This window comes from Anopheles merus, chromosome 2R, assembly GCF_017562075.2.
Source record: "Anopheles merus strain MAF chromosome 2R, AmerM5.1, whole genome shotgun sequence".
Taxonomy (NCBI): domain Eukaryota; kingdom Metazoa; phylum Arthropoda; class Insecta; order Diptera; family Culicidae; genus Anopheles; species Anopheles merus.
Window position 1 is genome coordinate 6,481,885 of NC_054082.1, and position 27,614 is coordinate 6,509,498.

Here is a 27,614-nt window from a genome sequence, read left to right on the forward strand (position 1 = left end):
AAGCCCGCAGCAGCAGCAGCAGCAGGCAGCGTACAAAACGTACCGCAGCTTTATTCAAATATTCCAAAAACTTGCGAATTCAGCCCCGCTATCCAGCAAATCATAAATGGTCTCGGGTGAAATTGCAAGAAAGTATGCTCGCGTTGTACCTTAGCTTTTCTGCCGAAGCGGCCCGAAATGGCAATCCGACGATTGGTTTTGATTGCCGCGCGCGCTGCGCCCAATGCGGATTAAATGGTTTAAAAGGCATAGATTCAATTATTGCTGCTGAACCGCCGCTTCCAATCGGATGTCAGCACAGACACGGGGGCATGCGGGAAGGCGAACGGATTGCGGATGCTCAATTAAGCTGGCTGTAAAATTATTCATCGCAACGGAGACGGATGAAATTAACTACAATCCATCGACAGTCTTCCATCGGGCACTTCCCGTGCTGCCGCTGCATTCTGGACACGCTTGCAGCAAATTGGAACGGGTTAGCAATTGTGTCGCAAAAGAAAAGAAAGAACAACTGCCGCCGCGCATTGTATTCATTTGCATCGAAATCGCATCCGATTGAAAGGCTTTTGAAAAGTCGAAAGCTAAAAGCACAAAAGCATCCAACGTCCACCAGCAGACCAGACCGAAAAACGGAGCAAATGTACCACCGAGGAAAAGGGACGATTACGACCGAGAATGTAAAGTTTCCCATGTGCAAATCTGTGTAGATTCGTTCGCGTTTTTTTTACTGGGATTCTAGGAAACAAAAGGTACAGAGAGAAAAGTTGTCCAACACAAAAAGAAAAAGCTTTGGCGTAGCTTTTTTGTTTCCTCCGAATTCTTGTTCCATTCCCTTGCCATGCCTTTTATTTCGCTGATTCGTTCGTAATTGAGTTTGTAATTGAAATTAAACATAATGACCTGTCCGCATTGTCACCATCATCATCATCATCATCATCGTCATCAACGGTGCCATGTAGCATACCAAAACGAGAACGTCATCGGCCTGTTCGGTTGCATTTGAAAGCATCATTCTTATCGTCCCCATCGCGCTCCTTCCTGAAGCGATTGTTTTCTTGTCATTTCGTTCATTTCACATTGGGTGCCGCACGTTCATCAAAAATCAATCAAATCCCGCTGTACTTACGTGAGCAAAACAGAGAGAGAGAGAAAGATTGAGTTCATCAGTGGGCTCAGCTTTTTCCCCAACCATTTCCCATCTCTACCTATGTCATGTGCCATGTTGGTTTGTTAAAATAATACGCCTCCAGGTTGGGTTGGACCACACTGTGCGTCGCTTCTGATGAAAGCTTCTTCCGACTCGTGTGGACCGTCCAAATGACACGCACCCCAACCAAACGCACAGTGGCTTTCCTTTTCGACGCGCTCTTTGCTCTTCGGTCTCTGATTGTCGGACCCGATGGATAATTGTGTGCGTATGTGTGTGTGTGTGTGTGTGTGTGTGTGACAAGCCGGTGAGATTGGGAACATGGGGCAAGTTTTTCCGTACCACCTACCCACTCCCGCCGCCAGGGGAATCAACTCACCCCCAAATGTAAACATTCGTCACGGAGCAAATTAGTTTGGGACAGCGTGTGGGCGCACACAGTCTTACATTTGGCTGCGAGAAACAGCCAAAAAAAAACCAACAACAAAAACTCACTCCCCTCTCGTCCTCCCACACGTAGATCCCCTCCTTAAAGCTACAAACCGACAAACTTTGGTAACGAAGCTATACCTCCCCCAGGGGGCGACGGCCGGCGCGTGCTCATCAAACGCCACAAACGGTCATTGTCACGAAATGAGCGCGATGAGACTCCCGGTGGAAGCCTCCGGTGGCTGAATGTCCGTTTTGATGATTTGCGGTGTAGTGCTGATGATGGGAACGCATGTGACCGGAATCGGTAATGATGGTGTTGTTGTTGTTGGTGCGGTTTCTTTGCGCGCGGTGCTGGACCCAATTCCCGGTTTCCCCCGGGGTGGATGGCGTGCTACGGCCATATCCGACGAGATCGTTTTGGAGGTGATTTTCGGGCAAGCAATTTGTTGTGTGTGTGTGTGTGTGTCACCCGGGGCCAACAGCACACAAACTGGACTGACCTTTAACCTCCAAGCCAGTGGATTTAAGATGAAGATAAAGCAGAGCGTTCGTATCTAGCTTGAAGCAAGAATTCTCTCGGAACGTTCACTGTTCTGATTGAATTTTATTATTTCGAACGATGCGGATTCGGGATAAGAAACAGTTGTTCATTCTCTTGAGCAAATATCTTGTATGATTTTTTGCTTGGATTTAAACAAGTGCATAAAGAACCAATTTATAGCAGAATTTGCATAACTTTAGGCGTTATCATCGATTCTTTACCTAAACGTATGCAATATGCACCACAAAACGCCTAAATGTATGTACAGTATTCAATAAAACTAACGTTTTAAGCTCAAAATCGCGCTTTGTTGGCACTTTAATGGCGGAACCTCATGATTTCCCAATAAAGTTTGCTCCTTCTATCTCGTATCTCGATAAATATGATTTTGCTTGTCGATTTCGAATGCATACGAGCCGCTTTCCACAACACAGATTTGATTAGTTCTTCACTGGCGATTGCCACAAAGTATTCCCACTCCTCCCCACGTCACTGCAGCAGCAAAAAAAAGAGAAACCCGCTCTCCCTAAACCATTCCATCCTACATCTCCACGGCAATTTAATTAAGGTACGGCGAACGTTTTGACCGGATCTAATAACCATTTTCCGGCTAAGACAAGGCCTGTGAGAAGAGGCAGGCGCTTTTTCCCTGGGGGTTTCCGTCCCATTTGGCGCTAAAGCACAGCAACTTTGGCACCGACTCTCCCAGCAGTTGCGCCGCCCCCCACTGTCCCACACCATCAGTCGAACGGTTGTGAAGATCGCAATCAGGAATTCGGCACGATTTCTATGGCAATTTTCCGGCGAATCTGCCCTGGCGGCCCCCGAATCTCTGGCCGAATTGCAAAATTGTCGTTTCCTGAGCAAAAGTGCGCTTTAATCGGAGACGTTTGCGGGGTGGACACACCGTGTTTGCTTTCCCCTGGGAAAGCAGGGTGCAAGATAAAAAATACAAAAAATTATTTAAAGCTTTGTTTCGCGACACTTTCTCTCCGCCGGCGATTATGATGATGATGATGATGATGGCTGACGGCAGATGGACGCAAATCACGGCCCTTTATACGAACGCGAACGAGCGTCGGAAACATCTGTCGTGGTGCCGAAAGGAGTCGGCGGCGTTAAACTCTAATCACAGCGTCTATTTTAATTATCCAATTTTGCAAGTAGTCAACTGTCAAATGCGAAAACCCGACGCCACCAAAACAGCGAGCAGGAAGTTTATCCTTTGTGCCAGGGAGGGGGGGGGGAGAGAGGTGGGTGTTGAATTTGGCACCGAGAGCTAATTTGCGGTAAAGGAATGAGGTTTTCCTCACCTCACCGCACCTTGCCCAGCGTCATGAATTTCGAAAATGTCCTCCCAATTGTTTCTTCACTCGGCGAATTGTTTCCGACGGAGCGGCGCGCCTTTAAGAGAAAAGCTAAATGGCAGGGCGGGCAGGGTTTGCTATTTCCTTTATTTGTTTTGTACCTCAATTCCACCAACCTCTCTCTCTCTCTCCCTCTCACTCTATTACTCCTTTTCCCTTCTTTAAGGACCTTCCGAGTGGTTGTGACTTTAGCCCATCGTTTTCGTTTTTTTTTCTCTCGAAAAAGTTCGTAAAATGATTTTCGGCACGCCCAATCAACTGCCTTTACGCCCTCCCACCCCCTCCCCCCTCCTCCCCCAATGCTCAGACCGCGGAGGCTTCGAGAACGAGGCACCACAACAGCATCTCGTTATTTTTCCGAAACTGGTCGTTGGAATGTTTTGTGGAAATTTCATCCCCCCCTGCACCGCTCCCTCTTGCCAAGGGTGCTAAGCGATTGGAAACGAAATGCTGTTAATATTGTAGGGATGTTTTTTTGTTTTATTTTCGTTGCGGTGCTATTACTTTCTTCGCTTGCCCTGTTTGGTGGCCGTGGGGGTGTGATGTTGTTTCCCTTTTTATTTTCAACCATCCACTTCTGGCCACCTCATCCCGCCCGAAAGCATCTCAATTTTCTCCATTTCACTTTCCGATACGTAGTAACACACGGAACGGAATTGACGGGTTCTGGGCGGAGGGAAACGTCGCCATCGTTGGGAGTGTTTTGGGGGTGGCACGGGAAGGAGGATTCGTTTTTCGATTGTTAGGCGGCGAAAAGTAAACTCCATCCGTATCCATTACAAGTGGCGTGAAGCAGGGACGGCGGCGCTTTTGTTTCTCCTCACGGATGCTTCCAATGTAATCCTCACGTCTTTGGAATCGCTTTTCTTTACGCTTTTCTTCGCTACGAAAGCCCTTTTTTTCTAAGGTAAGCAATGGCAGGAACAACCAGCAAATTGAGCTCCATCAACATACAAAAAAACAACGATCTTCTGTAGCAGTAGTCTTCCGAATAAGCAGCGAAACTGTCAAAAGAACGGCTGCCGGCATGCTTGCTTTGCGTCATTGGCAGTTGTGTCCGCAAGAAATAAAACGCGCCCCCACCCCCCCCCCCTACCCCTTCGCTTCCCTCCTTGGTGCAAGGTAAATAAATGATGGGCCAGTGGCAGGCGCATACAGACCCCGAACCCGAGGATATTCCTTTCACCTAGTGCGCTACACTTCTTGATGCAGCTTACAGCACAGTTGCATTATGAATGCACTGCTGCTGCTGCCGCTGCATCGTGACAACCACGGCCAACACACACACACACACACTGATGCCGCCAATTTGAAACGAGTTTTCTTAAGCAGTTTGCTCGGGTGCCGTTTGTGGCGTTGGTCCTCGAAAAAGTGGTCGAAAGCGCAGACAGGGAGCAAAAACACGACTAAGATATAATAAAACAGCTGCTTCCCGCACAGAAGCGGCCTTGGGGGAAGTTTCATTTGGGACGGTGCGTCCACGAATCACAACCCGCCCCGACAAGGGCAGGGAAGGCAATGGGGGAAGGGTTAAACAAGCCAAAAACACAACTTTGGCGAGTGCAATTGGACGTCCGCAGCGTTTTGTTTGCCGATCACCGTTTGCCTGAGTGCCGGCGGCTCCGAAATTCTGCTTACCACTTTTGGGGCGTATTTGGGCGAACCGTTTCGGCTGCACTTCCGGTGCAGTATCACACACACACACAGAAATTCCTTCGGTCTAAAGGATTCGCAAGGACAATGAAACGCAGGCCCCGAAATTGTACATCCAGGCAGCAAAACGCCAACGAAACCATGCTGGTACCTCAGAAAACTGAGCTTTTTTTTCTCTGCTGCACCAAGCTGTGTGCAAGCTGCCGCAAACAATCTAACAGGCAAACGTTGCAGAAAGGAAGCACTAGCGCTAGCAGTGAAAAGTTGTGCTTTCTCCAAAAATCCTGCCCCAGCGCAGCACCGGCGAGTGCACCAAAAGTAAGCTGCAAGTGCGCGGGAAAATGGTCGAACAAAGCAAATGGGCGTCCCGGAAGCAGGAGCTGCACTTTTACGGACCACGGCTCGTCGTTGGCAGCGAGAGGGCGTCTCTGTGTGTGCATTATTTAAAGTTTTAATTATACGTAATTATTTTCCTACTTGGCTGGTGAGCGTTGTGGGGAAGTTGGCTGTGAGAAGGGAGAGAAACCGCGCGCACTTATCCTTTCGGTAGCCGCTGGCCTGGGCAACCAATGAGCCAGAATAGGGACGGAGTTTTGTGGCCGGAGGGAGGGATTGGAGATTTCACTGTTTGTTTGCCGATGGCGCAGAACAAAGTTTGCCGTTTTATGGCGAAAATCGAATCAAAGATTTATTGGCTAATAGTGTTGATTATGAAAAGAAAGGGTGAGTAAAAAAAGCGTTTTTCTTTCAACAATAGATTTTGATTAGTATGTAATGCAATTAATGGCTAGCTATGTTGTTTATTGCTTTAAGGTTGGTTAGTGCAAATGTAACATAGCTTAAAGTGTTTCAGCTCAGCAGCCACACAAGCATAACTCTGTTTAACAACCGATAAATTCTTCTTAAAGCATCATTAACACAATGTCTACATTGCATTTCGCAGCCCTTTGCGTGACCTTTAACCCAAGAAAGCATCGTTCATCGCGTCGTGTGACAGAAGCCATCATCAATCATCAATAAAATCATCCCTTGGGGTTCGGCAAATGCCATCGGTGGCCCAGCAAAGGCACTCTGGTAAGAGCTTTATTTAAATTCATACCCTTTTCCGGTTGCACTGAAATCGATCAAACGGCCTCAAAGTGTGAACTTTTGTATCCATTTGCCCACAAAAAAAAAATAAAAAAGGCAACAACTCAAAGCTTCAAACCCTCTTCAAACACTGCACCCTTTTCGGCACGGTCGTTGGACCACACTGGTGTCCAAAAGTGCCAATCTTTCCGCACCGGGAATCACAGGCGAACAGGCGAACCGTTGCAAAACCGTTGCCACCGAAGATACTAATGCCTACAAGACGGTGCTCAAAAACTGCCAATCATAATTCCTTTCTTCCATTCCGTAAGCCGCCTAGCCGGCCCCCCCCCCCCCCCCGGTACCGATTAAAGCGTCGTGCTCCGTCAAACCCCTTTCCGCACTTTCACTTGTCCAGTGGGCTGCTTCCGGCCCGGCTCGCGCAACCAGAGCATCCAGCAGTTCCATCCATCATCTGCAGCGCCTTATCGAACGACGCACTCGGGCGTGTGCACTCGGGAAAGCAATGGGAAAAGCGGGAAAGTACTACCACACGCAGCTCTTCTCGCACCGCCCCCCCAGTCCGTTTTCCAATGAACCGGAAGGAAAGCACTGGCGCGCATGTTTTCATTGCACAAGCACGAGCTCGCACACACACAAAAACGGCCCGACCATTTGATGATCTTTTCGCTCCGCTCGTGCACACTCGAACGTTACAAACACACTCCGCCCAGTGGGATGTGATACGCGCAGGTTCATAATGACGATGTTTGCATATCATATTTCTTGCCGAGCATAATCATTAATAACACGTTTTTTTTTTTCGCATCGCTGCTAAATGCACAAACGGCGGCCAGTGAAATAACAAAAAACACAAATCAAGCAAATCCCTCCTCATCCGCAGTCGGTCCCGCATCATCCGTCAGTGAGCAAATCGAAGTAATTGGATCAACTCCACCCACGGCACGATGCTGCCGTCGGATCAAAGCTGCCAGCCGGGTTCTCTTTCAATAACGCTAAGGATAGCTTTTAATCTTGATCGTCCGGCCCGCCCTCCCCTCGATGGTTGCGGGTAGTTTATTAACATGATTTGTTTATCTTGGCCTTTTTTTTTTGCTTTCCATGTCCGCACACACACTTCCCGACGGTTTAGGACGGGCAGAGGGCTCGCGATTTGCAACAATCTTTTGCCGTTCCTTTCTCTATTCCCTTTGCGCGCGCGAACCCAGTGAAAAGGGAGGGCGTCGGAATGGTCCAAAAAACAAGAAAGCAAAACCATCCATCCATCACGGTCATCGAAAATTATTGAGTGGCTCGTGAAGGCCACACTGCCGGCTTCGGGAGACTTTCCGTCACGGTCAACGGTTTTTGCACCATTCAACTCGTGTTTCGCGGCATTGCCTCTGGCTTCTTCGGTTTTCAGGTGGGATATTGTGGCAAAATGTGAATTCCCTGCAATGCGGAGGAGCTTATCATTCAAGCTATGCAAGCATAATGCATAAATAATCGAGCAGCAAAGTGGTGCGAATGTTTGACCTCTCGTATCAGGAGTATCAACGATCAAAATTAATGTAACACACCCACTTGCTGGGGGGAGCCATCCCATTTGGCAAGGCAAAACTATAATTTGCCCTTTCACCTGCCCGATGGTTCGTTAATCCTTGACACGTTCACTCGCTATAAAAACCTTGATCCTTTCATCCGTTACTTGCGCCGGGCACAACACGCCGCAACCGGAAACCGTGTTTGCCGTCCGTCCAGTGATTTACTTCCCGATTGCGCACCTTCACCGCGATTGACCGCGAAACTTTCGATCGAAAGGTGGACCAAAAGGGGTGAGTGTGTTAAAGAAGAACAGCTGCATCGGTGCCCATGGGAAGTGTGCCCAAGCTGCAAGCTCATGGCCAGCTCCTCCCTCCAGCAGTTTCACTTTTACTGCTTTCATTGCGTTCCTTTCGCTTTTGTTGTATGACTCTCTCTCCCATGCACTATGACCGCATGCTGAGCGTGACTGTAGTTTTCGATTGCATCTCGCCTGGTGGGATGGAATAATGCAATTGACAGTAGCATTGACGCATTGTCACTGGATGCATGGTGGTGTTGCACGAATGCGGCAAACAAGTTGCCACGATACATCATTGCATGTGCATTCGACTGCAAGAGATTTATGACTCGATCTGTTCCGAGCGGAGGGCTGGGTGGGCGCCGTTTTGCACTTTGACACGCGTGTATGAGCACATGCAAACACACACACACACATACAGTGCATCTTAAATTACATGCCTAGGGTGTAGGCAGTGTTCCGTGTGTGCGCAACTTCTGGCCCGAGCCGACTACTGCAATATGTACGCAATCTAAGTCTGGCAAAGTGCAACTGTAACCATAACACGAAGGCGAGGTCTCTCGGTGTCACCGAAATTACCCAATTTCTTCCTCTAACCTCCCCCCCTGTGTATGTGTCTGTAATTGAGTGATTTCACAACCCGTGCCCACAGTGACCCACCCTTGGGAGGTCGGGCTAGACCACAAATGAGACCGTTGCTGATGCTGATGCTGTGATCCCTCGCTCTCTCTCTCACTCGGTGGGTCATTTCCAACGAAACCCCGGGAGGCGGCCCGGGCACTAAACTCTGACACCGAAAAAGGGTCCTGTGCGAGGCGGACGGTCATAACTCTTTTTTACGCCTCATCAGGACATTACGCACTTACGGGCTGAAGCAATCGTAATAGATCGTTACGGCACGGGGTGTTTCTTTTATTGCTGTGTTTTTCTTCCCCTCATCTCTAACGCCTTTTTGGGGAGCGACAACAACACCGAGACAAACACACACACACACACACACACACACACACACACACACACACACACACACACACACACACACACACACCCTCACACAGACGGCAGGCTTTCTGCTTCAACACAAGGAAGCAGAAGCTTTCGCAACTCAGCTCGAGTTGAGGTAATTAATCAAATTAGCGTGATGTCCGGGGACAGGGCAGAGTGAGAAAGGTTTTGCACCGTAAACTTTCGCCTTTTTCATCGGCAACCTTCACGGAGCGCTGAAGTTTCTGGACCTGGAAGGAAAGGGGCACGAGCGCTCATAAAGCTGCTCTCTTCGGTCGGGATGGGAATGGTAAAGTCCCGCGCCGCTTTGCCAAAGTCATTAGGGACGGAAATTGCGAACCATTTTTCCATTGCGTTCGTCTTTGGGCGGGAAAACAATTTCATCTTACGATCGAAACCACTGTGACAGTAATTGAAAAATTACCAGCCACGCACAAAAGCGGGTTGACGAGGCTGACATTTGCAATCCGTTCGGGAGCGGAGGCTTTACTAGGAATACACTCCTGCAAGACAGGCCAGCCCGATCGAGCGCAGCCCGCCCGATGTTTGCTTGCTGGCTAATGAGATAAATGAAACCCCCGGGAACACACCATGCGAAAGGACGTTAAATTTGAAATGCCTGAAGGCGTTGGCCCGAAAACGTTACCTCATGTCATAGACGGTTACAGCTAGCGTAGAGGGAGAAGCACAGAGACAGAGAGAAAGAGCGTAGTGAGTTAATTACGTATCCAAATCATGGTACATGTGTCGAGAAGCGATTTTAAAGGCGTTTTGCAAGCGCTAGAAGGCACTGGGTGGCGTCCGATATGAGTTTATGTCTTCCTAAATCATGCTTAATCTGGTTTGGAATGGTACACCGAGGAGTAAATGGTTCACAAGATAATGAAATCTACGTACTACGGTGCTATAAACGGTGCCTTTTGAAGAAGTGAAAGATGTCAAAGCGGGACAATCACCTCTGTTCTCACATTAGAAGAGGGTTCATTGGGGCACTCCCCTCCTCTTTGGGAAAATGGATGTTGTAACAGATCTTTGCATGGCATTTGAACAACCAAATGGGACAATCATCACTATAGGCTCCTTTAAGTACATGCCGTTATCAAACAGTCAAAACTTTCCGGCCCTTTATTGTCACCATCGTAGTACGTAAATCATCCGGTATCCATTGGCCCACTTAACGGTACCCGTGAGGCATCATGTGTTGCAACAGAAGAGATTCTATCAAAAATTCAAAAGCCGCCCAATTTACGCCACACCGCTACACGCCTATGTACGGACCTTGCCTAATGTACAGTTCTCGCCAAACTTCAAAGTTACGCCATAAACTGGAACATGAACAGGCAGCCAAGTTCATTAAAAATGGCCTGTCGTGGGGAATGTAGTTCACTTTACGAGTAGCTGCAAAATGAAAAAAAAAATGCTAACGATCCACATCTCTTGGCCCACACGAGATGGCTAACAGTAGCGGCAACGGTCATCATAATTGCAATGTTATCAAAAGCGGTGCACGAATAAGATGCCTGGGGAAGGATAGAGGGCTGGAAGGAAGGTGTATGAAGCCATGTCTAATTTGAATACATGGCAGCATACACACGGGCGTGTAAGGCAACGATTCTACGATTACACATGTGTTGCAGACTGTGTTGGAAGACCGTCCGGCCGGCGTACCGTTAGATATGTGGTCTAGTTCGGTTCCGGAGGAGACCGATGCCCTAACGGTAAACTCGTGCCGAGCAGGCATATGCCTCCTGCTCCTGGAAGCTCTTCGCGATTTCCAGCGCCTAAGGCTTGTAGAACGTATCGGTCAGTTTCCTTGGAAGAATGGAGCTAAACGATGCAGACTATAGTGGCTCGGTGATAAACTCGGCCTCGCAGCCTTTCAGAGAACTCAGTCCATTGGTGTGTTGTTTCCCTTCCGTAGTAGTCCCAGTTGAATATGTTCGCTAATAAATTCAATCAATATTATTACCACACAGGAAGATTGGTTGGTTTCCTGAAGACGGGCTCATGAATACCGACGGACAGGTGGATGCAAATCGCAGAGCTCCCTTGGAGTGGTGGAAATGGGAGCGTTGTAAAATATTGCCCCCGGTATTGGTGACTTACTTCGGTTGGGTAGACGTTGTTCCGACATATATGCAAAGTACGTCTCACCCCAGAACCGTACTAATCCTTGGAACATTGATGAGAAGCATTCGAAAATGAAGCTCTTCGGAGCTGTGGGGTAACAGAAGCCTTTTCGACACCGGACGCTTTATGGAATGTTTTATTTGAGTAGATGCTCCATGCTCTTGTCCCATCAACAAGCATCCCCTGATCTCACAAATCCTTGAATAGACGGCCCCGGTAGAAATATGACTCCGTAGCCTGTCGCAAAGTTACCGTAGTAGCAGACGACTCTACGAGGAGACAGTCTATTATTGTGAGAACGGTGTCTGTTTCCCAATGAGGAGGTTGCGCGTTTCACCTGCTCATCACATTTCACAATAATGAGATTATCTTCCGGCGCAATGCCGGTGGGGTGAGGTGAGAATGCTTGCAACAGGATTATTTGCAGTGTACCGTTTGATAGTGGTGTATCCATATCAACATATTTGCTCAGCGGTGAAGCATTTTCGTCTTAGTAGAACTAATATTTACCAAGCTGTTCAGGAGCGCATACCTGCAAGCGGTACTTTGTAAAGCTACGCTGCTTATTTTGCCAACTCTCGATGAACTCGAGCACTGGAAAACGAGCTCGTAGCTTCCCCCCTCGTTCAGCGGTACCGTGAAACCCGCACTCCGCCAAACGTCCAGAATTAAAGTTTGCCGCCGGCAACTGGAGAAAGCAAACATAATCAATGTGCGGACACGGACACAAAACCGCTATGTTGATGAATTGTGAGCGACACACAAACTTATGCTTCATATCCACCGTCGGAGTGGAAGTACGGTGGACAGAGTTAACGCACGTCAAAGTCATCGCATCGTCCAACGGATCGGTTGTACAAGCGGTTCTAGCGGTTGAGCTTTCCTTCCGTTAAGCGCCATTGACAGTTGTGTTGAGTGGAAAGTAATTATCCAAGATTGAATAGAACTACTTCTGCCTTTCGCCGGTGAGCCAATCAGTGAATCATTTTTAGCCACCATCCTTTTACCGGGCGGTGTTTTTCTTTGGTGTGTAACTTTGCTGATGGAGGTGGTAGTGCTGTACTTTGCTACAACTGTAATTAGTTGCAGAAGTATTAATTGTTTTGAGTAGTTGAGTTTTATTAAGGTGATAATGGTTATGACTTTATGTCAATTTTGCTTTGACACGCCTTGGCTTCGAGAATCGGACAACTTTGTCGAGGCACAGACGTTCGGAATAGGCATTCCCCAGACCGGAATGTGACGTGTTGAAAGTAAGCATTACACCTCTAATTAATCAGATTTATCACCCGTCACTCAGCTATCTGTCATCTTCGCATCTCTGCGTCCCAAGAGACGTCCTTACGCTGTAACAACCAAACAACAATTGCGCCCTCATAAAGCAATCTACCCTTTAACATGCATACACAGACACCAACACTTCTCGGATAGCTATCCATTTTATCGTAGGTGATTTGTTATTGGATAGATCTTTTTTCTTTTCGTAGTGTGACACCTACAAAGAAGCACGTCACGCGTGCGGTAGTTGATAGTGGGCAATTAGTTACCATTCAAGGCACCATTACACGTGCGCGCCGTCCCATCGTCCCACACACGTGTCGGCACAATGGTTTTTTTATGTCTGTTTTATTACACAAAACGGATTGCTTCACGTCATTGGCGCTCACCGATCCGATACATCCTTCGCCAAATCCTTCGCCGACGTAGCGGGAGCGAAATAAGGCAGGGAATGTATCAAAATGTGTGCTTTGTTGCTGTTGTGGTTGCTATTGCTCGAATTTGCGGCACGCACCAAACTTTGGCGGCACCGTTCGATTGCGATGGCTGTTTTTTTTTCGCCTTTGTTGTTGTACGGGTGATTGATCGCTTTCTATCTAGCGCGGACGGTGCGTTGTGAGTGGCCCTAATGGAGCACCTGTCAGGGCAACGCACCGTCCGATGGAGCAGAGCAGTAGCGTAGCCTGACCAGCTTAGGAAGGCTAGAAAGGATTGCTGTGCGGCAGATTATTGGTCCATTGTTCGACCCCGCAGGGAAAGGTTGTAATGAAAATGGCGTTTTTGTTTGTGTGTGTATGTGTGTGTGTGTGTGTGTGTGCGTACATGTGTATGTCACAGCTGCCTACAGCAAATAACAATTTTGTATGACAAACGATGAGCAATTGTATCGGGCCATCGGGGCCACGCGTTGCCTGTTGGACGATCGCTTTCGGAAGCGTTGGGTAATGATCATGATCAAGCCCACGTAGTACGATCGCACATCACGCCGCACGGAAAGCTTGACCAATTATCCTCGATTCCCGCACGGACGTTGCTCGGACGTTCACTTTCGGGAATTCATTGGCAGACAATCGCCGTACCGAGTGACCGAGATACGGGTGTGCGAAAATGAGGTTAAAATGCGTACGAAATTATTAAAGCAAAACAACACACATCCAATAAAATCAGCAACGCAATAACTTGCAAACAGTACGGTACAGTTTCTAAGCACCCCGACTGACCAATGCCGCATTTATCACAAGCTCTCATATCTGCAGGTGTGTACAGTAAGTCGATCTTCAAACTTCTGCAATTAGAGCCTGCAAACACACCGAGGTAAAACAGTAAGGGGGCAAAAACTGAGTTATGCATTTAATTACACCACGGGCAATGTATCGAGCAAGCCTTCCCCCTCCCCTCTCCCCCCCTGATAGCAGTTCCCGCTGCCCACAGCAGTGATGCGAGATGAGAACGGCACACACTTGTTAAGATAATTGTGGACTCTCGAGCAACCGGGAGAAACCAGTTTGCAAAGCCCACGGACCCGGCAATCAGCACCACCACCATCGCACCGTTGAGGCGGTGGTAACCTCGCCTGATAAATCATCAGTTTTGTAAAATCTCACCTCACGCGTCTAAATACCTCTTGATGGTCGGCATTATCCGGCATACTCCCCTAACGCTTACGTGAACGTGGTCTTTTAAATAGAGACATAAATTGGAAATTCGAGCGAACATTATAGATAGGCCATCATCTCCATGGGGAATGCTGTTGCACGTACTGTTTTATAATGGTTGATAATTGCGCTCAATGGCTAAGCAGCGGCTAGGGGCCTAGGAGGCTTCCGTCTCCGTATCGTTCGATGGCAGACAAATCTGCACCACATTCCATCATGCTGCGTTCAGTGTTCAATGTACCGCTCCAATCAGTTTGGTGTGTGTGTGTGATTGGAGCATCCAAACGGCCGGCGGGCATTCGTATCTCGGTGCTTCTATGATTCCCGGTGCCGTCTGCACACTTAGACCCAGCCACCGGATGCCGATTACTCAAGCCAACCTCAACGAACAGCGCAACGAGCAGGATTACGCCCGAAAGTCTCCAAGGGAATCTCCGTTAGACGATATTTTGAGACGTTCCCATTTCCTCAGCAGCAGACACTCGGGGCCCTCCAAAGTCTCTAGGGTGAAAGCGACAATATGACGTGTTTGAGTTCGATTAACTACCACATCATCTTCCGGCCACGGCTCCGGAGACCGCAACTGCACTGAGATAGGAAGACGTGCTGCTTCCTTCACTATTCAAGTGCAATCGCTGATGATTCAAGATCCCGCAGCTCGGGAAGGAACTGGGACTTGAGAGAGGATCGAAAGCTGTTTAAGCAAAGCCGTCGAAGCCCACCGGGGAGGAGAGGTTTTACGACTTTCACATTTTACGTTTCACCCGGCAGTATCCGGCATCTTACACGGGACCAGTGCTTTTCCCGTGTGTGTGTGTGTGAGTGTGTTGTGGTCATCCCATACGCCCTCCCCAGAGCGCGGGACGTGTTGTAATGCTTGCAATGACGCGCACATCGAAAGCATAACAAAAACGAAAACACAAAATCCCACCCCGCACGACTAAACTAATCGCAGCATGCGTGTCTCGGTAGCGGCCTGCACGCTGCTACTGCTACTGCTGCCCTTCGTATGACACTCGAAGGTCTCGTTCGCTCGCGGTGATCTATTGTGTTTGGTAGCGAGCCGTCGTCATCAAGGCTTTCCAGTCCGCTCGACGGTGCTCCAATTAAAATCCTATTAAGATAGCATCGGTTTTTCAAACCGGGAGAAATTCATTGAGGCGCGTTCAAAGCGGCTCAAGCGGAATTGTACTAATGGCTCACGGGTGTACTGCTGCATCGACTCGATGCCTTCGATTTCCGCGGAACGATGGCTCGTGCGTGCATTGGAAACACTTTACCGCCGGCAGTTTTAACCTTCCCGGCCGTCGATTTCCATCATCACCATCATCATCATCATCGTCAGTCAAGTTCACAAGTGAGCTAACCAGCGACACTAGATCAGGTGTCGGTCATGAATGAAATCGAATCGAATTGGAACGATGATTCAGCCCATTTCTGGGGCATATTTCATCGAGAGCCGAGCGAGGGGAAGCTCGGCCTACTCAAAATGTTTAGTGAAAATCAATTTTTGAAGTCTCCTCCAACGATCAAATTACCAACCGTTTTGGAATGTTTTTGTTTTGTTTCTCTGGTTTGCCTCTCTACCTCAACCCTGCGCTGATCGGCATCGACACGCTCCAACGCTACTGCGGAGGCATTGGAATGTTTGGCACTTTGTGAAAATTATACCCTCCATCGATTATGAGCCAGATAGGTTTTTTTTGGTGAGCATGGCACTGGAACTGGAGCAGCCTAGGAGTCTGGGGAGAACTTCCAATTAGATACAGTTACCAAAATCAACAAACAATGTTGATCAAGATCCAAACTTTTCCCGGCGAGGGTAGAATGCAGCTGGAATGTGATCATAACGGGCACGTAAATTGGTTGCTTCACGCCACTCTCAACCCAAAAAGGGCCCTTGTCCATCGATACGCATCTATTTCCTCTTGAGGCTCGCTTTGCTGCTTCAGAGTTTTGTTTGGCGGGAAATCAAACTTTTGTCACTATCAACCATTCCCATCGACACAATTTGAACACAGAAACACCGATGGCAGTATGGCTCAATTAAGTAAGTAGCACACGGGCCGCCACTGCGCTGTGAAGGAACAAAAAAGTGAATGTTGTTTTCTCCACCCAGCTCAGCCAAGTGCAATGCGCGGCAATTGTGCAACGCTTCCAAGTTAGTGTGTCTCTACCCAATGGGGATGACCGGGAGCTATAAAAACCGTGCCTCAACTGCCAGCGATCAACTGCCAACTCCTCCCGACCGGAGGTCGAAGCGACGGACGAATTAAACCACTCACTGTACCGGGCGCGGAAAATTGAAAGGGAAATGAGTGCACTTACCTTTCCCATCAATCCTGGATAATATGGTTTTTGTTTTTGCTTTTCATAATCAGCGCAGACTCCGCTGCACGATCGCCGTATCAAACGACAGGCGGGGCGACGAGTAGTGAAAGGCCACCAGCGCGAGTACAATCACACCTGACCGTATCTGGGGCGTCACTTTCATTGGCCGCCATGCTCACACGTGCAGCCACTCAAGTGACTTTCATTTCATCCGGTCGATGTACGGCCACGGAAGACACTGTGCGCGCGTATAGAGAGGATCTTGACGCGAAATTCATAACAATCGCATTGCCATACCACACCAAAGCTGTGGCCCCAGCCACCCGCCATGCGTGTACAGGCTCAATAGATATGTGTATAATGCCTGCGAGCTTCATTAGCAAACATAGCGAAAAGAAAGAAGAAGAAAAAGCATCCACAAAGCAAAACGAGCTTGCGTTAAATAATTTCGTTTTCCCTTTCGGTTACATTGCACGCACACGGTGATAGAGATCTTCAATCAAAACCCACCCCAACGGGGGCGAACCTGCAGCATTGCACATACGGCAACAGCATTGTGCGGCGGTGTAGTTACACCAGCAACAGTCAGTTGATCTCTCACCCAGTTCCCAATTGTACGCGAGTTGGTAATGAAAGTAAAACTAGCTGAAGGTCTCGCTCGCGCACAACGCACCACACTCGTGAACGATCGTATGAGGCGCTTAGTATACGCTTAGTATACGTATAGCGTAGCTATCGAACACACACATTGTAAGCTGCGAGCGTATACACTGTTGCGTTCAAGATGGTGGACTGTATGATAACCTCTGACTCTGGCAGGACCGGACTAACCTCTCGGGTCGGATCGAATGTGTAAGTAGCCTCGTGCCGTGCGCACGTAACAAGCTGTAGGTGTGTGATCTACTAAACAGAAAGGAAATACATTATTAGAATAATGTACATGCTAATTACTTCTAGGTAACCATTTCATTGGCCTTGACACTACACCCGGATTCTAGTACCATCACTAGACGTTACCGCCATCGTATCGAATGCATTCCGATCGGAGGAGCGTTCGGTCCACCTGGTACGAGAAACTTGTAATGGATGAAACCGCCAACTTGGTGGCCTGTTGTCACCAAGGCTTTTACCCTTCTCAAATCTACACATCTCCTTCACTTAGCCATCAATGATTGCCGCTTATTGGCACACTAAGAGCTCCCCATTACGGCGCTCGAAGCGCACCGCAAACTCGACTGCGGAGGGATCCACTCGACGGAGCGCTCTCGTATGACACCGGAGCGTTTGATGCAACAGCAATGAAGCTCGAAAGTGGTCGTATCGCGGATTCGGATTCCGTTTTCGGAAGCACCCAACTATAACCTACCCCCGGACCGGGTGGGAAGCAAACGTTTGAGAAACTGTTGCTACTTTCGCAACCCAAGCGCCAACTGAAGCGCTGGTAGCCATGGTGACCTTCGAGTCAGCGAAATAATGCCTGTTTGGATTAGGATCAGTCCCATAAAAGCACCGCCGCAAGGTGTCACAGGCAAAGGAAGGCGAAAGTGAATCCCGCGCCCGTTTCTACCGAACGTCAAATGGATGTAAATTTAAGTTTATCGATTTTCAAACCCTCCACCGCTAACGCATTCGCTGCCCGGTGGCCACAGCAAAGCAGTAGGACCGATCGTAAATGGTGAGGTAATTTATGCTCGATAGCAAAGCCATGGGAAAATCATTCGTAAAACCGTCTCCAGCAACCCTCGAGGCGGGTGGTCTCCCCATCTGCTGGTGATGGACGGAATGCGCTCCGCTGTGTTTGTTTTTATTCCTTTTTTTTTGCTCTCGAACGGATTGCCAGCCATTTGTCTTCATGTGTAGCGCTCCACTGACCGCTCCAATGAAGCACACGAGCTGCAGAAGCGGTAAACGGAAAAATAGAATCAATTCACATCCGCCGGGATGGGTTTCAAAACACACACACACAAACATGCGCTCTATTACTCTTGGTTGCGAGTGAACACGAGCTTCTAGTCGCGAATGTAATGAAAATGTTATTCTATGGATTGAGCCCACAAAGCAAGGCTACAGAAAAGGCACACCGGGCGAGGAACGCGGGGACAAAAGCACCAACACAACCAGAACCGACCCAACCGGTGACCACTGTGATGTCGTAACGAGCGTAAGGATGGGGAGCCGTTGGGTTGAGTTGGAGTTTAAAGGGAAGAATGAAAGAAAAACGTTCCTTTCGCGTAACGCTTCCAAGCCAACGGTGCTTAGTCGATCTAGGTTTAATGGCTATGCAAATGGTTATTGCGAATCGGTCTCCCGCTCCTCCCGATCACTATCATGTATTGCAATGCGCGCACTGGGTGAAGCTGAAAGATGGAACTGCAAAGCAGCGCCGCTTTACGCTCGATAAAGCGCCCAAGTAGCAGGCAGCAGTAGCAACTAAAGCGTGATTTAAGGTTCGGGCGTCCTGCTCCAGCAATGCCAAGGCACAGGACTCATTTCAATGGTTCATTCGCTCCGGTTGGATGGAATCGATAAAACGCTACATCGCAATAGACAATAACACAACAAACTTTACCGTCCAATGATTTAATGCACTTTTTGTAAAATGGGTTTTAAATCGTTAAAGTTTCCTCCGGTGCGTTTGCCCCTTCCTTGTCTATGATTGAGATAGTCTAAAAAGCTACTCATTTCATCACTCTCCGATTGCTCTCCAATTCCCAATTCTGACCGTATTGCATCCCTAGTGCTGCGTACGCATCACAGATCACATGCACAGTTTTGCGTGCTCTTGGTCTCAAAGCCAGCCACAGCCAGGTCAGCCAGTCTTAATTAATCTTACATTAGGGGAGATGGAAGCGGTGCGAACCGCACAAGGCCGCCGAAGGTTAGCGCCAATGCACTTTGCGCGTGACGGTGACCACACATCATTCGGGTGGGAACGGAATCCGACAAAACCGCGCCAACTTTGCCCGACTTTGCGTAGGCTGCCGGGTGCATCGGCAAAGGGCATCGGTGTGGTTCATTAATGCCTACGTGTGTGAGAGTGTGCGTTGTTGCAATGTGCCCGGCTGTACTTGAAAACAACACGCAGCACATGGGAGTGGGTGGTTTGGGGTGCCGCTTTCTAGTTAGTTTGTTTGTGTGAGCCTCTCGGTAAGAGAATTTGTTAGACAGTTTGTGAACAAAATCATACCGCATTGAGATAGGAAATTTCTGTGATAATTGAACCATTTTAAAGAAAGTAATTGTGGTTACAGCAACAATAATTAACAATAATGGTAGCTAACATCGAGAAGCCAATAAAATGAATACATTGACAGTTCGAAGTGACTGGCAACCGTAGCATATGAATGCTTTCAAACCCTTCTAGGAATACATTCTAATCAATTTAATAAAAAATATAATAAAAACCTCTGATTTTAAACACCCAGAATGGCAATTTAAACAAAAACGTCCTCTGCTGGAGCATCATTTTTCATCTAGAAAAAGCTCTATTTTTCATCCCAAGCAAACGTATAACGCAAACAGCAGACAGCATTCGAGAGCTGGAGGAGTTGCATTACGGGAAATGTCACAAAGTCTTGCTTTTCTCATTTTTCCCCCTTTCAAGATAAGTCACTGCCAAGACGTAAACGGGCCGGACGAGCACGATGAAAGAATCAACCGAGCGAAACAGAACAAATGGCCAATCTTTATTCCATTCCACGCCAGATGTCACGCCAAAACCAAGTGAGTGGAAAACACAAAACAGTGAGAAGACGCCGCACAAAAGGCGTACGGCTACGGCAAAATGCATACACCAAAAGGAGGGGCTTTGATAGGGAGCCGGCATAAAATGGCAATGACGTCGGTTGGTGCGGAATCCCTGCCTGTTTGATGCCTGAAATCGGTGGACGTGAAGAGAAGGGTAACGAATCAGTGCGGGATGCTGCGAAACAACATCACAGAGAATTTGAAGAAAGAAAAAAAACACCATGCGCGTCACATATTGGGCCCTTCTGCAATGTTTTCCTCTTGCAGTGCCGCTGTGTGAAGCTGTGAAACATCGCAAACAATGTGCGGGACGAACACAAAACCCCCCCCAGATGTGAAGTGCAAGCAAACACACACACGCGACATTTTGCAAATTCGAAAGGCATGGTAAATTGGTGTAAGTGCAAAGTGCAGCGAAAGTGCAGTTAGTTTCCTGGAGCGGTGTGTGGGAGAAAGGCGTGAGCACACACAAACGCTGCGCGGTCACGCGTCTCACTGCGGCCGCCGGAGTGCTGTAATGTGTGTGTTCCAGAGCTAGTGAGTGTGTGTGGGTGGGTGTGTGGGTGTGTAAGTACGCAAAATCAGACAGCAAACGTAAAAGGAAAACCGGAAAGCTTACTGGTTAGTGGAACCCCCAAACCCCCCTGAAAGCTCTTTGTCCTTTTGCCGGGCCTCGTAAAGGATTAAGGTTAGAAAAGCACAGACTAAATCAAGTGCACAGGAACACCAGATTCGCTTCGGTGGCAAAAAAAAAGCAAAAAACCCATCCCATTGTTAGCGCACAGCCCTTCGGAGCCGTTGGTGCAGGCAGAAGCAGTGGAGTGGAATGCAATGGTGGTGCAGGAAGCAATGGTTCAACAGGAAGCAGGAAGACGGTGAGTTTGTATGTGCCTGTGAGTGCTGGTGCGGAACGTCACTGCTTCCGAAGACAATACTTCACACGCAACATTCTCGAGCACCAAGGCAGCAGTGTGCAATCCACCCAGCATTGGGCCCACACAACCAGTACACACAAAAACCATCACCGACAGCCAAAACTGTCCCAACCGCTCGTGAGGTGGGATGTTGCAAAGGCAGGAAAAGGGAAGGATCGTTGCAGCACACTCTACTGTAGCCGAGGGAAGAAGGAAGGACTCAAATCCGGATCGGATCCAGCGGGAACCAGCGGGCCACAGCTGCAAGCGAGGATGTTCTGTTGGCGAGGATTTGTGCTTCACAAAACCAAGTCAACGCAAGCCTCGCCGGCGGTCTGGAACAGCTCTCTCTGCGTGGACAACTTTCCAGTGTCCAGGAATTTTGGGGATAGACCTCCCTCCTCACAGGATTACACAGGAACAGGGGTGCCCGTAGGAGAGGGTTGAAAGGGGAGGGGAGAAGGAAGAAATAAAATTGGTCCGTTTACTCACAGAGAAAGCAGAACGCGAACAGTGCAAAATTGAGCACTCGGAAACCATTCATCTTGTGGATGTGTTGGTAGGTTTCTGTCGGCTGGCTGGGGATGGTTGGTTGGAACGGTTTCCGGCCGGTGCTGATGACAACCGGATGTGTTGAGTTGTTTCGGCGTACAACTCCTACTCCACCACGCGCTGGGCACTGGAATTTGTTTGATGTCAAACGCCTTTTTATTCCTACTAGAAGCTTTTATGAATGGGGCCTAGTGCCTCCAGCAACAAATCTTCTGCTGTAAGACGAACACAACTCAAAGATTCACATTCGTCAGGTGTCGGAATGTGAAGCGTTTTTTTGACGTTTTTATACCACGCACAATGACTTTTCACGCGCGGATACACTTGTCATATCACTTGCTTGACACTGCTTCTTGGTTGTGGTACTGGCGCACAGGAACCAATACAATACACTACACTGATTGCTTGTCGACACCTATTTCATCACTTTCAGGAATAACTCATACACTATAGATTTTCCTCCAATATTTCTGAAGACTGCAAAATGTAAAGAAAAGGAAACAAAATTTCACCAAACTGTTTTGCTCAAACATACACACACACGCTCTTTCTCTTTCAATCTTTATGCAGAAACGTTTGTGCGCGCGTATACAATTTGCATAGATATTCTTCGTGAGGCCGGAACCCCAAGCACGATGCCGCTGCACAGTATTTTCACTTTTCACACCTCTCTCTCTCTCTCTTTTGTGCCTCAAGACTCAACTCACGGAAGAAACTGAAAGGAAACGAAGAAAACATAACAAGATTCATATTAGTTGAAGCGTCAACAATTACAACTCTTTGCTTGAAAAAGCACATCAGTTTCATGAAAGCCGAGGATTTTACAACAAAAACTAGGTCACAACCTTTACTCATTAGCATTGGTATTCTTTCCATTCCCGATTTCGTCACTACGTAGATTTTTACATCAGTTGACAGTTGCGACACTGCACGATCAACAACACACACACTAAAAAGCACACTACGATTGATCCGATGCGTACGAGCGCTCACTGACGACTGGCGAGGTCGCCAATGGCGATTACTCAACATGGCGGATAGAGACGCACCGGCACGGAGCGTTTGCTAACGAATCCGGTCTGCACATCGGGGTTCATCGTCTCGTGGTCTCGTAAAACCGGTGCGGTAGATCCGGCTGTAATATTGCCGGACTTTCGTTTAGGATGCAGTAATCAACCGGAACACGAGTAACATATCTCCAAGATGCATTTTCAGCTGTTTCAAGTGATGCCTCACTCCTCCTCACTCACTCCTGATGAAGCCCAAAGAGGTCGGGTGACTCGGGCCCGATAGTTTCCGTTTTTGTTGGGAGGGAGAGCCTAGTCAAGTGCCAAATTATAGTCATAGAAAATAGCAGCATACAATAATCGTACTTTTGAATGTGTGATTTAACCTGCAGACTCATCTCATCTTTCCCGATCATCTAATGGGGCGTCGTGTGCTCGTATGATGACTACGTTTTCGCCTCTCCCCGAGCTCGTTTTGTGCCGGGTTGTGAAAGTTCCTGATAGGAGCCCCAGGACAGGAAATGATTGATTAGACCGCCACACGGCCAGAAACTTGTTTGCCTCTTCTTTGTTTTACTTCTTGAGCGGTACTTCAGGCTCACCCTCGGAGAGCTTTCATCGTAGCAGGGAAATATATGCTTGAGCTGAAGTACTTAATGTACCTCTGCATCTCTCTCTCCCTCGAGAGCTTTCTTCAAGTGCATAGGAAAATTGTAGGATAGACAAAAAATCGATCGTTTCTGATACTTTGAACCGGCCGGATGTTTCTTTTGCCGGCCTGTCATAGCTCTTGCCGATGATGATTGCTACGCCGGAAGTTTATCATTATTTCCCCCGAGTATGTCAAAAAGCAGTCCCCCCGTCCCAACACTTAGAAGTAAGCTTGAAAGCAGTGTTCTCCAAAGAAGTGCGCTCCGAAACAGTCGAGTGGCTAAGAGAAACAGTAAAGCAAAAAAAAGGGGAAAAACCCATCGATTCTACCCAGACCGGACAGACCTAACGGTGTGTGCTGGACGCGTACGATTACCGTTACAGAAAAAGCCCTCCCCTGTCCATCTTCTCAAGCCGTTCGAGAGCGGTAAGAGTAGTAAGAACTGTCGAGGCTGGCGAAAAAAAAACAAAAATAATAAATGGCCTATTTCGGCTTGTGTGTGTTTGTGCCTGGAGGCGCTTCTATTTTCCAACACCGGAAAAAGGCACTTCAAACCGATGACCGGCGGCCCTTGGACACACACACACTGTGTCAAAAACTGTGGCATGGCAGAAGCGGGAGGCCAAACAACCCAAACTAATAGAAAAAAGACCATTTTTTAGGCAATTGATTGCCGAATAATACCAACCAAGCGATGGCATCAGCAATGGGCGTAAGGACCGTTTTTTTATCTTTCTTTTCCGATTCGTTGATGTTGTTGTTTGCTAGCCGGGGAGTCAGAGAGCACCGGAAATGATGACGATGATACTGCCGACACGGAAGCAAAAGAACGTGTGAAAACCACCATCATCATGCGGACTCCTCTCTTTCTCTCTCTCTCTCCATCTCTCTATGATTTCTCGGTAAAGCGTGAGCAGAAGTGAAGAAAGCAGATTTGCAGATCGGTTCACAATCCCTAACCTCAAAGCTTTTGAAAGCGCTTTGCCTCCCGGGGTTTCCGGCTCCGGTGTCGAACGGATGACACATTTTTATCGGCCCGCTCTTATCGGACGGGTATGAGTGGAAGCACACACACACACAACGATAAAAAAACTACCTCCCATTCTAGCTCTAGCAACACTTCATCGTGGGACTGGAGACTTGCTGCAGGGCATTCTTTGGTCAGTTCTTTTTCCACCCATTCAGGGGCCAGTAAGGAAGGAACGATCCACAATCGGGTGGAAACGATGAGCATGAAATGGTCAACTGGAGATGTTAATCGCTCTCGGAAAGGAGCGGAAAAATCCAGTGCCGTTTCGAAATAAAAAATCCCCTTTTTGTGATGATTATCACCAATTCCGCTGCAGTTGGGGTAAAAATACATTTCCAGGATAATCAACGTCAGTCAATTGACGATGCTGCTTCTGGGTACGAATGATAAGAGCAAATTTGTTTCAATTCATTTGAAACATTGTCATTTTATTGTTGGAATAGAATGGACTTTTCCCTTAAGGAGAAACTTTCGTTGGAAGAATAAAGTGAAATTTACATGAAAATGCCTCGTGCAGATATCGACAACGATTGTTCAGAATTGTTCGACGAGATTCACTTGAAATTCTGCTTGAAATTGAATGTTTTAGTTTTAGAATTGTATGCCTACTGACATAATTTTTATGCTTTAATTCTCCTTATGCAAGTGATTTGCAAAATACCATAATAAAACGGTTGCACAACTCGTAAACCACCAACCGTCGTAGGAATCATAATAAGCTCAATTCATCTTCCACCGGGGTCCATTTTTATCCTTTATTTGACCACATTTTACTACAATATGATCCCTTACTCCAATCCTCCCTGATACAGAACCATTCTCCTTTGCTTCCCTTACAAAAAACCTTCCACAAGCCGTTGCTCTGCTAAAGGGCACCTCACCGTTTATTGAATTGGAGATAAAACAGAATGGGCCGGTTCTAATATTTGCTTCCCACTGTTGTAGTCCCCCCCCCCCCCCCCCATACGTAAAATCGTTCCCTTCTTGCCTCCACTAAATGGGGTGAATTTGTTTGGCAAAAATAAAAGGAAATAGTTTACACAAAAACAAAACCAACCATCCCAAAAAGGCCAGCCTCGCAGGAAAACGGGGCTTTTTTGGCGGATGTAAATTTATAAAGCCCACCGAACCAACCGGCGCTGGTCAGGTTCGCTTTTGTTTCTCGTTCGCAGTGAAAAACAAAAAAAAAAAAAAACAAAAAAGCCGGTAAAGTTCACGCAACCGACGGTGCGTGACGGTCAAGTTGAAAATTTTCCCATTTCCACACTGCGCTCGGCATTTGCTCTCTTTTTTCCCCTGAGCGCTGTATCGGCAGTGTGTGGGTGAAGTTGCGCTTTTTTTTCGTAATTTGAATGTCTTTTCTTTCTTTTTCGCTCTTTATCCTTCAGCGCACATTCCGGTCGCAAATTATTTAAATTAGAAGAAAATTTCCTAATCGAAAAAAAATGAAAAAAAAAGACAAAAAACTCCCTTCCATTCCTTCAACGAAAACCATTTCAAAATTGTGTCAAAAGTCAGGAACGAGAACGCGGAAATTTTGGACCGCCGGTGGGTGCAGGCAGACAAAATAAAAGTCTCCTTCAACTCAACCTGAAAAAGGTGAAAGGACGCGCGCGCCACACCAGTGTCCTAATGATAAAATGGTTAACGCCGTACCGCGTCGCACAGAGTTTTCCATTTGTATTTGCCGCATTTGGCAGACAAAATAAAGGGAAAATAAAAATGGGGAAGGACGTAACAAAAAAACTCCCCCTCCTCAAAGCCATTTTCGCCCTCGAACCGGTGATCTAGAACGGTCGGTAGGTTTAATATTAGAAAGCCATTTCCTTGGTTCGATCATCAAAGCAAACGATGTGCTTCCGGATCGATAAATAACTTCTCAGCGCCCAAAATTGGGTGCACGAAAATGGATGCTGCCGGGGAAGACGTTCCTGGTGGTACATTTCATTTAACGATGTCCATTTCTGGCGCTGGACATTTTGGCCCGAGTCTTTTACGATGAATATTTAGCTGGAAAAAGTAACAACAAACAGCAAACTTTAAAAAAAAAAACTAAAATTGTGCTAGTTGTTTTACACCTGCTCATATTGTCATTTTCCCGATCGAATAGCTCCTTAGAGAAGTTGCAAAATTAACTCCCCTAAGATGAAATATTTATTACAATTACGCGTCCATCTTCCCACAGGAAGCTTCGTAAGCATTTTTTAGGTAAAATTAATTTTCCCTTACACCGCTAAATTCACAGTACGCGATCGTGGTGCGCACTTGCCGTGGGCGAATACTGTTCCACATTGGGGAGGGAAGAGACACTGCTGACACGGCGCAGCATTATTCAAATTGATCAACCTACGGTCCAGGCCTAAATATGCAAAATGTTATCAAAATAAAAAGGGGAATGGAACAGCGCCAAGAATGCTGTTGCGAGCGATTGCCATAGTTGCTGGTAGCATTCCACTCGGAGGGTGGTTTTAAAAATTGGCTTCTGGTGTGATTTTTGCGTGGTTTTGTTTTGCATTCTTTCTTTTCCACACCAAATGAAATAATGAAAAAAATAGCCTGCCAGTTATATCGCTTCAGCACCTGGGCAATAAGAATGCTCCGAACGAACGGGAGCTAAATATAGACGCTTCGCCCCTTGCAAATGCAATATCGTACCAGGGGAGCGTCTGACAAAAGGCTCTAGCCCTAGGTTGGCGTTCCTTTTTTCATCTCGAAGTAATTTTTTATTCAAAAGCGAACTGGAATAAGCACAACCGCTCAAAGCTGCTTTCTTCAATTCCTATCATCGCCGAGACTACGTCAATTTTGAGTCCACGTGCGTGTGTATGTGTGTGTGTGTGCACACAAAACAGTACAAATTTAAACCAGGATTATGATGAAACAGCACTCCGCTTGTGCGGTACTAAAGACTGTCGGTTTCTCCAAGGCATTAGGTCCTACATCTTCCGTGCACACGTGCACACGCAGGAAGAAAAGGGCTTCAACCCCCGGCGCTGAATACTATTATGATAACATTCCAGGCTCTCACTGCTCCTTGCTCCGGCTTCTAAGCAGAAATATCTTCTCTAACACCCGCTCCCTGCAAGACGGCAAAGTTTCTTCCCATGGACCATCCAACCTTGAACGGAGCTGCCCTGCAGGCAGAGATTCTTTTCCCACAAAAACATAACCGCACAACAGCGAAAAAATAGAAGCACCGATCTCACCGTTGTCGCCCTTTACAAAAAGAAGACCGGTAACACACAAAATGTACACACATACA

General features: G+C 47.6%; 1 protein-coding gene across 14 annotated transcripts in view; it reads right to left on the reverse strand.

Annotated features, from left to right (window-relative positions):
* The window catches only part of LOC121603551 (proteoglycan 4), a 76,425-nt gene that overhangs the window by 14,502 nt on the left and 34,309 nt on the right, over nucleotides 1–27,614 (reverse strand). For 5 of the 14 annotated variants that reach the window (XM_041932437.1, XM_041932431.1, XM_041932439.1 and 2 more), the window contains exon 2: nucleotides 21,604–22,140. In XM_041932437.1, coding sequence (XP_041788371.1) covers nucleotides 21,604–21,655 — 52 coding nt within the window. In that variant the 5' untranslated portion in view covers nucleotides 21,656–22,140. Of the gene's footprint in view, nucleotides 1–21,603; nucleotides 22,141–22,255; nucleotides 22,379–22,437; nucleotides 22,658–27,614 lie in introns of those variants that run through there. The other 9 variants (XM_041932428.1, XM_041932433.1, XM_041932436.1 and 6 more) reach the window with 7 other exon arrangements.